The 13,336-nt window shown below is 41.4% G+C and overlaps 1 protein-coding gene across 1 annotated transcript in view; it reads right to left on the reverse strand.

Moving 5' to 3' along the window:
- Positions 1-223: 223 nt before the first annotated feature.
- Positions 224-13,336, reverse strand: part of LOC111868128 — a 69,252-nt gene continuing 56,139 nt past the window's right edge. Inside the window, exons 7-11 of the mRNA XM_023858535.2 lie at positions 10,450-10,567; positions 7,417-7,552; positions 4,932-5,140; positions 3,122-3,388; positions 224-2,200 (exon numbers count right to left, since the gene is read on the reverse strand). Of these exons, the coding sequence (XP_023714303.1) occupies positions 1,232-2,200; positions 3,122-3,388; positions 4,932-5,140; positions 7,417-7,552; positions 10,450-10,567 (1,699 nt within the window). The 3' untranslated portion in view covers positions 224-1,231. The remainder of the gene's footprint in view (positions 2,201-3,121; positions 3,389-4,931; positions 5,141-7,416; positions 7,553-10,449; positions 10,568-13,336) is intronic.

Here is a 13,336-nt window from a genome sequence, read left to right on the forward strand (position 1 = left end):
CTGTGATTCTGTATGGGTGTGAAACGTGGTGTCCGACATTAAGGTAGGAACATAGACTGAGGGTGTTTAACAGGGTGCTGAGGAAAATATTTGGACTGAAGAGAGATGAAATGACAGGAGGTTGGAGAAAACTGCATAATGAGGAGCTTCATAACTTTCATCTCCAAGTTCAATTAGAATGATTGAGTCAAGGAGGATGAGATGGGCACCGCATGTAACACGAATTGGGGAGAAGAGGAATTCATATAGGATATTGGTGGGAGAGCCAGAAGGAAAGGGACCACTAGGAAGACAAAGACCTAGGTGGGAGGACAGTATTAAATTGAATCTTAGAGAAGTAAGATGTGATGGTATAGATTGGATTGATAGGATAGGGAACAGTGAAGGGCTCTTGTGAACACGGTAATGAACCTTCGGGTTGCATAAAATACTGGGAAGCCCTTAACTAGCTGCACTACTGGCGCTCCCCAAGAAGGGTTCAGCTCCATGAGTTACCAAGAAGGTTCTCATCGTTCTGACTATGAATTCTGTCATTGGAACTCCGAAGTGTCAGATTCTTTTATGCACAAAAAGGAATGGTCTGACAAATATATATGAAGATTTTCCGCCCTTTTGTCACTTCTGATTTGCTTGATTGTTGAATTAATTTTCTTGACTTGCTATGCGTAGATGCAAGCTTTCTTTCAGTCGGAATATTGATAGGAGTGGGGGGAGATCTGATAATTTTCCTAGGAAAATGCAATCATCGGGACCGCTTTCCACTAGATAACATCTAACTTGATCATTAATATTCAGACAGTGTTGGACGATAATAAAAGTTTAGCAGAATATTGGAATTTTCGTCACTTACTGAAATACTTGCAGCCGGCTGGCTGTTGATTAAGTCATTTTCTATTACTGGACATTTGGGAGTTGTAGAGCTGTGTGGTTTATGAGTATTATTTCCACAGTGTTTACGGGTTATTGAAATTTCCATGCTGCAAATGGTTTCCTTTTTTTTGGGGGGGGGCTACGATTTGCTTATCTCTATATAACCATTTTTGCCAGTGCTGAGACATCTGAAGGCCTCTTCCTCTTTACCATCATCTTACAAATTCGTAACCGGAAGGTTGTTTTAATGACATTTTAAACCCAGCATGAATATCTAGGTACGTTTGTTTCCCATGTAAAATTTGGTTCCAGTGACTCGTGACTTTTCAGGATAAGCCATTTAAATGATTTTTCTGATATGTCACGAGAACGTTACTGACATCTTTCTTTTAGATTCCTCTGCTTTGCCTTCTGTTTTTACATTCTCTTCCTGTTCACCGTAAGTTTTGACACAGCCCCATGTGTTGGTCTCCTTCATTTCAAAATAACTGTTTCTCGAATTATGTCGTTCAAGTCGTTTATCCCTTTTAACCCACAACAATTTTTGAGTTCGAAAGTATTCTTCAATTTCCGCCAGCGATCTTCCTTGAGTTTCAGGCAAGACAAGATAAGAGAATATGCAGCAGAGAAGAGCGTTTATGCCTATCACGAAAAAGACTCCATGCACTCCTATAGTTCCCTTCAACCAGGGATATATTTTAGATGCACAAAACTGCACTGCGTCGTTGGCAGCATATATATAACCACAGGCAATTCCTCGGATCTTAACAGGAAGGATTTCCGACATAATTGCAGGAGGCAGTGGAAGGAAGCCACAAGTATTCGCTGCAATGAACACTAAAATCAGTATGCATGTTATCCACATACTTGTTTCTGGAGAAAACGAATATTCTGTTCTCAATTGGAAGAACAAGAAACAGCTGAGTACTAAAGCAGCACATGCACAAACACTTGTGGCAACAATGGCATGCGTCCTTCGTCGTACAAAGTACAACAATGAATTTGTAACTAATGTAAAAATTAGACGAACAAATGCTGTTAACTGGGCGATCGTGAAACTGTCGAAGCCCTTTGTATTCTTGTCTGTTTCGGAGATAATGTCGACTGCATAAAATACGATCAGCATTGTGCCAGTGAGTATTTGAAATAAGTTGAAGATGTGGCCAATGAAGAACGGTTTGAGTATTGAAGGAGAGAGTAGGAATTTTATTTTTTGCATAATGTTTGGTGTTTTATCGGCCTCTTCTTTGTCTGTTGTGTCTACTTCTATTTCTTCTGCCTCTTGTTGTGCTCTAATTCCGGATAGCAACTCCTGAAGTTCAAATGAAGCCTGCAAGACAATAAATTGCTATTAAAATAGACTTCACGACCTAAAATAGCCCCACCAGTTTATAATATATTTTTTTTGCGTAGTTATTTTGTACTTTAAGACTTCGGGGAAAAGAAGGTTATAATTTTCCGATATTTTCATTAATATTCTTAGGTCAGGTTACCGACCGAGCAAGCACCGCTTGTCGGCGAAGTTAGTGCCAACTTTAGCGGATAAAGTGTGTTGCGTGATGAGCGCAACGAATCCCCACGGCCCTTATTTTCAGTTTTATAGACCGGAGCCGCTATTTCCTTGAAATAGCACTTCAGTTATCCTTACGAGGCTGAGTGAACCCCGTTCCAGACCCCTCTACTTCTCAGAAAATCTGGTAGCGCCGGGAATCGAAACGGGACGTCTGGGTCTGTAGCCAGGAACTCTGACCGTTTAGTTCGCTTGCGGACTAAAACCACGGAGTTTGTTTATTAAGTCAAGTTTTTGAAATGAAGGAAAAAGAATAATGGTTTTCAGTTTGCTTGAAGGACCAAGTGAAGTTCTCATCAAATATTTGATTGTCAATAGGTATGTGGAATTTAATTGCTTATTTTACGACCGTCGACATAACAAGCAATTAAATAATATATACACAACAGGATGCAGTCTATAAAGGTATGTGGAACATGGCAGGTAACTATTTTACGTCGTGTAGGTACACAATTAATATCGAGAGATGTTTTTGAGAAATGAAACTGAATGCAGTTTCTATTTATCTGCCGATCCATCCATTAATCCATCTGTGCCACTGTTTGTGTCTCCGTCCATCCGAGAAAGCGTAAGGACCACAAACTGAGAAATCACTTCCATTTCCTGACCCTTCATTGGACAGTGATAGACAAAAGAAGAAAAGAAAGGATAACGTTCAGTAATAACCAGATTTAGACCCACCTGCTTCTTGTCTCCTCTGAGCCACGTAAGAGCTCGTTGTGCTTCTTCAGCGTGTCCTTTCTTTGCTAGCCACACAGGACTCTCTGGTATGAAGAAGAAGCAAGTCAGTGATGTCAAAGGTATAGATGCCAGCAAGCCTGCCACTATATGCCAGTGAAGATACGAACCCAGAACATATACCAGTAGAATTCCTGCTGAGAGTGCAGTGAACGAACTGGATGTATATAGTCCACGTAGCCGGGGCGTGGAAATTTCACACAAAATCACCTGTTGAATATGAACAAAGTTTTTATCTAAGATATATCACGCAAGGAAAGCTATTAGACTTCCCTTGTATTCGGTTATTTTATGACGTGACATAAAACACGTAGCGTGGAATGAAATGTGGGGGAAAAGAGCCGTGAACTTTTTCTTACCCAAATGTGTTGAGACTTCGAAGGACCTCATGGGAAATATCGGTTGATAGCCTGTCTCTGATATTGGTACGACGGTTTTTGTAAAATGCTATTGAAGGAGCCGAGATGGAGCTCAGATAATGTAGCAACTAGGCTACAGTCTGCATGATCAGATTCAATTCCGGGGAGGGGCAAAATATTTTTATTTTTTCGTAACGTCCAGATCGACTCTGGGGCCCACTCAACCTCCTACCCAAGGGGTACCGGGGGTTCTACCCTCGAGGCATGAACCTGACCCGTAACATACTCGTACACCTAGTGCGGAGGTCAAGAATGGTGGAGCTGTACTTCCACTTCCTCATATCCTTCATGGTGTGGTGCTCAGTTGCATAATGAAATACAGAGATATGCTACGGAAGGGCTTCTAAACCCATTACTACCGCATTATCTATTAGTATTGTTTATTTTACTCGAAGTGTTGTCAAATTATTATGACTCTGAGACAGGTGGCTAAATTATGACTGCCTTGGTAAATCAAGCTTAACTAAATACCAAAAAGTTTAATCAGTTACGCAACGTTGACCGTGAGATTGAAGTTGGTGTCGGCGCATTTCGAAATTTCCCGCTTCCACGTACCTCCATCCATCTTCCCTCGAGTAGCAGTACCCAAAATACTTGACCGATTTTGAATAAACTCGAGGTGGTAAATCTGTATTAAATTTTGTGGAATGCTTTTAATTTTACTGTAATTTGGATATTTTATGGGCCTCTTTAGTTAAGGACATAATGATCTTTAGTCGATATTTTTACCTCCATAGCAAGTTTTGACAAAATTTAACATACAACAAATCCATTATTCTAGTATTTCTATGCGTAAATTTTATCAGTTTAGTTCATTTTAAGGGCAATTTTAGGCCTAATTGAACTTTGCTGTAGTAGACATACAGTAAAAGCTTAGGTTCACTGTACTTATACAATGAAATAGTTCTACCTCGGAAACCGTTCGGAATAGGACACGTATACATGTACAGTTTTTTGCTTAGAACGAACGATATTATGGCCTCCCAGAATACTGACCTTTCCTCCTGCGACACTCTATATGTTTAATCTGACCAACTCATGGAACTGAGTCCTTCTTGAGAAGCCGCCAATTATTCAGTTGCTCAAGAATTTCCCAACATTTTATGGAACCCGAAGGTTCATTATCATATTCACAAGAGTCCTCCACTCGTCCCTATCCTGAGTCCCGTCAGGCAAGTACATGCCACCCAATCCTGTGTAAGATCAATTTTAATATTATCCGCCCACCTACCTCTTGGTCTTCCTAGTGGTTCTTTGCTATAATAAAAACAATTAATCTATGAAACCTAACCACGAATCGTACCCAATCGAAAAGAGGCGCTTTTCGTACTTACCGAAGAGGCTGCGGCTGAGAAACCGCAGGATAACCCGGTAATGAACCTGCCGATTATTACGATGAGCTGACTTGGAGCAAAGGCTATGATTATGTAGCCTGTGAAGAGTGGAAGGAGTCCTGCTCTCATGGTAAAGCGTCTACCCCAACGGTCCATGGCGAATCCTCCAAGTACAGTGCCAAATGGACTTACACCCGGCTGTAGGCTGGCTGTAGAGGAGATCAGGTTCATTATGATCTCATTTATGTGTTGTGAATGTAGACGCATTGCGATCACTCAAGGAGCTGCGTTGGTGTAACTCTTACTTTGTTCCGGGCTTTGTGTGGACAAACGGCCGCACCACTGCTCAAGCGGTTAGTCACTGACTTCCCACCGCAACGGCCCGGGCTCGAGCCTGGTGTGGTCAAGTGGGATTTGTGGTGGAAAGAGTGGCGCTGGGGCAGGGTTTCTCTGAGTACTTCGGTTTCCTCTGCCAATCTTCATTCCACCAAATTCTCCATCACCATAATCACCTCGGGCAGGCACAATAGGCCATTCAGTAGCCGACGTGCCGAGTGGACCCAGCTGTACTCAACCCTCCACTATGTGAATTAAAAAAAAAAGATATGTGTACAACGCCCATTTATGTTTATTCTTAACGACTTATCAAGAAGGACTCAGCTCCAGGGAGTTAGTTACATATGATCACTGGAAAAGTTACAGAATTCAAGTACCCGTATTTAGGATACAGGATTTTGGGATTTAAAAAGAGACGTCGAATATTTGGTACAAACACACACTAGATTAAGTGACATAGGAAAACGATGCTTTGGAGATTAAATGGCAACTCAGACTGAAGCGAAAATATACAACAGAACATGGACGGGCAAAAATGAGATATGGATTACGAATAAGGCAACCAACGTCTCGAAGCAGTACAGATACAATTTCTCAGACCTCTGCTGGGAGTTATAAGGAACACAAGCACAAGGGAAAAATCGCAGGTTCAAAATATACAATCTATATGATTTTCAAGGAGATTGGAAAATCACCTGCAGAAAAATCGGAGAGAAACAGATTGCCGATTATAAAATCTGGCAAAAGAGAAGGTCTTCGCAGACAGAGAATGAAAGACTAGTTCCTGGATGAGAGGTGATGGAACAGGCTTCTTAAACTTAAGAAATTCAACTCATTAACATAGAAGAAGAGTACGTAAGGTGCATATATTCTCTGTATGAGAATTCTGACACAGAGGTGATTTTGTTGATGTGATGATAGACAGTCTCGTATTTGTAGATATGATATATTTATATATTAACAACTTTAGCTTTTTGGCTGTATTTATGTGAAGAGGTTATTGTATATTTTCGTTTGGTGTTATGCATAAATACAAAGCACAACCATCGATTTTTAACATCTTTGCGCATGCAGTATCCATATTACTGATACAAGTACAGCGAACTAAAAAAAATTGAAGTTTCCAAGACGGTAAATATTAAGATGGTGGTCTTATGGTTCATGATGCTATGCAGTTTCGTAGTTGGTTTACAAACCTTTCGGAGGAATGTTCTGCCTCCATCTTGAGGGTGGAAATACTTAGGGCTACGGCTGAATATCCGCTTGCATGTCTACCTAACAGACCAACCAACGAATCAGCCAACCAATTAAGTAACGAAATTAATAATTAAGTAACTAACCAATTAAATAATAAATTGACGAAGAAATTAGGAGTGAATAAGTAACAAACGAAGTATTTTTTTTTTACTGCTAGTGGGGCGGGACTAAGTTCCTTGTACTGCGGGCACTTCTGTCCTATTGTACCAGCCCCAGATGATAGATGAGGGTGGTTGTGGAGCAATTGGTGGAATGAAGATTGGCAGGAGAAACCGAAGTACTCGGAGAAAAGCTGCCCCAGCGCCACTTTGTCCACCACAAATCCCACTCGACCAGACCTGGGATCGAACCCGGGCCGCCGTGGTGTTAGCCAGCGACTAACCATTTGAGCTATGGCGCGGCCTTAACAAACGAAGTAACTAAGTGAGCATTTAAGTACTCGTAACTCACTCTCTAGTAATAGAAACCGTTTCAGCTGACAATCCAAATTTGACTTTGTAACACTTGTTTGCTGTCAAATTACCCACTGTGTCCAAGTTACAACACCTCTGTGGGAGTTATATTTAGCCTTATCTATCCATGCAGGGGGGAGGCACTATGCTAGAAGCCGGAAGGTCACCGATTAGATTCCCGATGAGGTCATTGAATTTTGTTTCAATTGAATTAATCTTTCCAGCCGCACTATGGCCCTGGGGTCGACTCAGCCTCTAACAGAAATGAGTACCAGGACTAGGGGAAATTGACGGCTATCGCGTAAGTCTGACAACCACATTGCAATCTGTGTGCCGATTATCTAGAGAAAATGTGGGAGCCTCGACGTCTCACGACCATATGGACCTCCACGACCTGTTACAGCGATAGCTTTACCTTCGCCTTTTACCTATTTACATACCTATCCATGATCCTGTTTCCTCGTCTGTTGGTATGGAGCTGGCGTTGGACTGAAGCTGAGGCAGCAGTATCGCCGAGAAACCCACGGTAGCACCCAGAGTGGCTCCATACAGAACTACCGCACCCACGCTGAGGATCTTTAACATTGCAACACCTACCTTGTTTGATTCGTCGTTAGTTTCGAGCATTTTAGGGAATTTACAGAAATGTGAACCAGAAAACAAATTGAGATGTCTCTAGCTTGTATATTTTCTTGCAAGAGTAAATAAACGTATTAGGCCCTACATTTAGGAATGGTACGAAAATCAATAGAGATAAGTTAAGTACAGAATCACATAAATATCTATTCACCACGTCGAAATATGAGAAGTGAAGGATGGGATACTACAAGAGTGGAAACGTCCCTCGCGGTGGTTTTCGGATTCCAAAACATGCGGGCTTGACATGGAGAATTATTCTCTGTGCAATTAGAATAATATTTGTAGCTGGCGTTTGGTTGCAAGTCAGATATGCATAGTAAGAATTCTGTCTTCTGGGATATAACGCCATGCAGTCCGTTGAAGTGAACCGATGGACTGCACGGCGTTATGTCTCAGAAGATGGAACTGTTCACAACTATCGCTTTGAGAACCTCAAACCATACAAATATTAGATTGTATTATATGTACTGACTTCGTCAACCCTATCAATATATCGAAATATATGAAAGTAATAACACCACATTTATGAATTATTAGTGATATATGGCTGCTTCAAGTCCAGAATGGGGTGATTTTATAGTATGTGGAGAGCTAATGACACTGGCACTTCTGTTTCCCCTGCCAATTCTCATTTCACTGGCAGCTTCACGCTCGTCATCGTCTATCATCCGCGCCTTGTACAGTACAACAAATAGTGGCCGACGTACCGAGGGGACTCAGTCTCACTCCCCCCCCCCCNGGCCTTGCGACGAGCTGATCACCCGCCCAAGGAGTCCTACCGAATGTCTAAGATCTAGTAAACCGAAGCGAAACGGAGAGTTTCATGGAGGTAGGCCTAGGCCCAAATGAGGGCTGTAGCGCCAAAGGAAAAAAAAAACATTCATACACTTTGTACATGTAGTGAGTTGTGACAGCTATGACGTTAAAGTGCCTAGGAACCATCAGGAAGACTTGTTCAGAGCCCAGCACGCGCTGGGACCAGTCAGCTTTCTAAATAATGAGCACAAAACGACCACAGTGTGAAACAGACCACCCACCTCTGATTAATGCCAAGATCGAGAATTCTTAAACTTTGCAGTCTACCTACCCATTTGCTATGATGCACAAATATAACGAGAGTTTATTTCTGTTAACTGTAGTAGGCATTGCCCTAATTGCTATTGCAGTGAACATTCTTGTGCTTACGTTCTGTATGTACGTATATGCCGGTCACGGTGAACTGTCTTTGCTTGCTCGGACGCTGAGATCATGGGTTCGAATCCCACTTAAGGCATGAATGTTTTTATTCTGTGTTTATATTGTCCTGTGTTTAGGTAGAGGCCTGGGACGAGCTGATCACCCGCCCAAGGAGTCCTACCGAATGTGTAAGATCTAGAAAAACCGAAGTGAACGGAGAAGTTCATGGAGGTAGGCCTAGGCCCACTGGGGCTGTAGTGCCAAGGAAAAAAAAGTACGTATATGCCGGTCACGGTAGCCGCGCGGTCTAAGGAGTGAACTGTATTTGCTTGCTCGGATGCTGAGATCATGGGTTCGAATCCCACTTAAGGCATGAATGTTTTTATTCTGTGCTTATATTGTCCTGTGTTTAGGTAGAGGCCTTGCGACGAACTGATCCCTCGTTCAAGGAGCCCTACCATATGTAAAAAATGGTCTACGGAACTGAATAAGAGGTCAAGTCCCTGAATGGGCTGGAAGAGACATTGAAGAAATGTACGTATAGTACGCTATGCGCGGGCACCCGCTAGTCACAATCTTTGCGCTTGGTCTGTAACATTTTTACGGACTGGACTAAATAAATTGTTTCTAAGAATATTTCAAGAATTGGTGTTCATGTTAGCGGCCTCCGTAGTCTAGAGGTAACGCTCCTACCTCATGACTCAAGGTACGCGGGTTCAAACCCGGCGGAGGTTCATGGAATTTTTAAGGGCGGAAAAATTCAGGGAACAAGTCCTCCGGGAGGGACTTTAAGCCGTGGGTCCCGTGTCGTAGCTTTACGGCACGTAAAAGAACCTCATGTCTCTAGGAGACCTCTGAGCTAAATTACAGGCCCTTTCCCGCCCAAGTAGTCTCCAATGCCTCTGGTGGATGGGGGAAGCATCAAGGTACCGGGGCCCGACCTCGATGGCTCTACGGGGGCTGATGGCACGCACCGTTACTGGTAGGGTATGGCGACAGTAGAAATTAAATTAAAAGGGGGACGCACAATGGACCAATAACTGGTCTAAGTGCATGGGGACCCCCCCTCTCATAATACNTGGTGTTCGTGTTTATTTCTGCTTTTTAGTAGATTTTTGGCACATTCGACTTTTATGGCAGTATCTAAATTAAGATGGACTCTTGTAGTGGTGTCTTATTTTAGTAATAGTCCAGCACGTAGGCCCACTTTATCAGTCCTCTTATCGCGACACATACATGTAAATTAGCGAATGCTATTCTCAGTATACCCATACTGCTGCGATTCGTTCTGTCGGATACGTCACTACCGGCTTTACTATACGGATTTCAGCACTGCAGATGTAAAAGTAAAAAGGGTAAAGCTATCCCTGTACCAGGCCGTGAAGGTCCATAGGGTTGTGAGACGTTGTGTGTCCCACATGATATAGACAATCTGCTCAAAGATGCCGGCAAGGTTGTCAGCCTTACGCGCCGGCCGCGCTTTACTCCCCAGGAAAAATTATTTAATTAATTCCTGTACTCATTTCTGTTAGAGGCTGAGTCGACCCCAGGGCCATAGTGCGGCTGGAAGTATTAGGTCAATTGGAAAAGATCCAATGACATCGTCGGGACTTGAACCCGCGACCTTCTGGCTTGTAGCATACTGTCTGCAATATTACCTGGTGAGCCACTGCACTGGCATTCCAGCTGTTTATCCCTCCTTTCTTCGTACAGCCATCTTCAAATGCTTCCTTTTCCATATAAATCGTGTTTATAGCTTTGATTTCGTTAAGAAGGCTTTAGTATATATATCTGCAAATGAATACAAATAACTTAATTGAGACCTTCAAGATAAACATATTAATATCAGATATATCTTAAGGAAATAGGCTGTCGGGATGTGAATTGGATTGATTTAACTCTGGATCGTGCCCAGTGGCGGAAGTTACGTTGTAAGCAATACCACGTACATTTGGATTTACTCGTACTGTACATGTTTTAGGATTGCTTCTGCCTGTGTCCCGCATGATTTAATTATATAATCATATATGAAAATAAATTTGAAAGCCTCTTGCAATTCGCGGACTTGTTTGCACACGTCAAGGTTTGAAACAGGGCAGAATGTTCTGTTCTGTAGGTGCTGCAGTTTCAAGAGGGAGGAGTCAGCCGCCTACTCCCAGTTGGGACAGGCATAAGTCATAACTGACCTGGTCAGAGCTTTGTAAGCGTCAGTTGTACAAGTACAGTTTGTATTTAACGGTCATTTTTGAATGTGGAATAGACCTTCATGTACGTACACAAGGTACTGAAAACCGTCACAACAAAGCAATCAATAATACGTGTAAGTAGCTCTAAGAGATACTTTTGCTACATGTTTCGGCCTTCACAAGGCCATCATCAGGCAAATACATTAAACTTTTCGTTATTGAATTGCATGTCAAATATAGGACACACTGCTAAACTTCCAAGTGTATACAGTGTATAAAGTGATATGAGTGAATATAAAATATAAATTGCAATAAAAGTTGAAGTCTTAAAATAACAAGTCACTTAGTCAAAAGTACAGTTGAAAGTTGTATATGTGATGGTATTTGGAAGTTGGCAGCTGCAGTCGTAATACAGTGGAACCTCGCTTAACGAGCATAATTCGTTCCAGAACCTTACTCGTAATGCGAAACACTCGTTAAGCGAAACAATTTTTCCCATATAAATTAATGTAAAATACGATAATGCGTTCCATGCCGAAAAAACTCAACAAATTTTATATATAACGTTTATTCAAAGAAAATTATATATACATTGTTAAGGAGCGTGAATCATCTTCATCTTTTCTTCTATGTAGAATGAACCAACCTGGAATGCGAATTCGATTTACAGAAAAAAAAAGTCCATATGAGGAGCAACCTTTCAACATCGTCGAGAATATTCTTGTAGATATTGTCACTCCCTTTGAAGCACTCCTCCCTTGTTCTTGAGGATAGTGCAAATAGTTGATGTAGACCAATTGTATGTGCGTGCTAGATCAGCCACGCTCACACCTAGTTCTCGCTTTTCAATGATTTTACGTTTCCTTTCTACGGTTATTTTTAGTCTCTTATGGCTGTCTTTTTTTGGATTTTTCTTCGGGGACATTTTTGCAAGGGTTATTAAACTTTGCACAAAAAAAAATCATAAATAATATGTCTGAGCACAAGTTTGGAAAAATGTGTGATCACAAGCGACACTAAGACGCTAGCGGAACGAGTGCTAAACACAGACTGATGTAGCAAGCGCACAATCCGGGACTTCCCCTCTCGTCACTCGTTATGCGAAACGTCGCTCGTTAAGCGAGTCATCTCCTTACAATTTGTTTTGCTCGTTATGCGAATTACTCGTTATGAGAGGTGCTCGTTAAGCGAGGTTCCACTGTATATGTAATGCTTATACGGATATATTATGTACACAAAAGCTGATGTGTTCGGAGGCTCGCTGTTATATTGTATGTTATTATTTAATATTTGATACCTGGAAATAATATACCATTTTAACCATTATTGAAATACTTAGTGACTGTACGTATATGGTACTGATTGCATTATCCTTTTACGTACGGACTTTTAAATTGCCGGGAGCCCTCTGCGGCCGGTATTTAAAGCGCCCTAATTAATTAACATCGCAAACTTTCAGAAAAAAATACATATTTTCCGTTCTATGCAACATAGAAATACGAACTAAAAACAGTCTGAAAGACAATAAAATTTTCTACATATAGTCAAAAGAAGCAGTCCACCTCACACAGAGCGACACCACCCTTTATACAATAGAAGAGCGTGCTCCTGCTTTTCTTATTTAGCGAAACACACGACAACGTCTTTGTTTCCCTTTGCTTGGCCAGTGTTGTGAATGTTTCACCTCCAGTCAACTCAGTTGGGCCCCCTTATAACTGTGGCCTTCCCCCGAGAAACGCCACTGGCCGTGATATTTGGCTTGTGCGATTGAAGAATCATCTTAGGGGAAGGGGGGGTTTCTAGCAAAATCGAATAAATTTTGTTGATTGACAAAGCGACACTCTCACCTATTAGTAATACTCACAAAATATTGATGCAAAGTAATTATAATACTAGTCGAAATGAGTGCCAGTCCGACACTGATACCGAAAGTCGCAGTGGCGAAGATGCCTTTTACTCACAAAGTAATACTGGCTCAGTGGGTTTATACCTCTTCCAAGACACAAAATAAAAATTATATATAAAGACATATATGAGTCTGACACTGACTTTTTAACTGATAAAGAAATATATATGAGACAAACACCGTCTTAAGTGTAACAATTTAATTGTAGTTCTTTTTTCTTTCCCTCCTCCACACTACATGTTTCGGCCCTAAATGGCCATCATCAGGTGTGTATTCTTACGTAGCTGTTACACTGCCTGTTAAAATTTAAATTCACCAGTCTTTCTAATTGTATAAAATCTTTGTTAACCTACACGCGTTAATTTGATTTCTAAAATTAGCACTTTTTTAAAACTTTAATTCAAGTTAAAATGTCTGTAAGATTTCTGTTCTTTTTCTTTTTCAAATTTTTAA

The sequence above is a fragment of the Cryptotermes secundus genome, unplaced genomic scaffold (assembly GCF_002891405.2).
Source record: "Cryptotermes secundus unplaced genomic scaffold, Csec_1.0 scaffold1907, whole genome shotgun sequence".
NCBI classification, from domain to species: Eukaryota; Metazoa; Arthropoda; class Insecta; order Blattodea; family Kalotermitidae; genus Cryptotermes; species Cryptotermes secundus.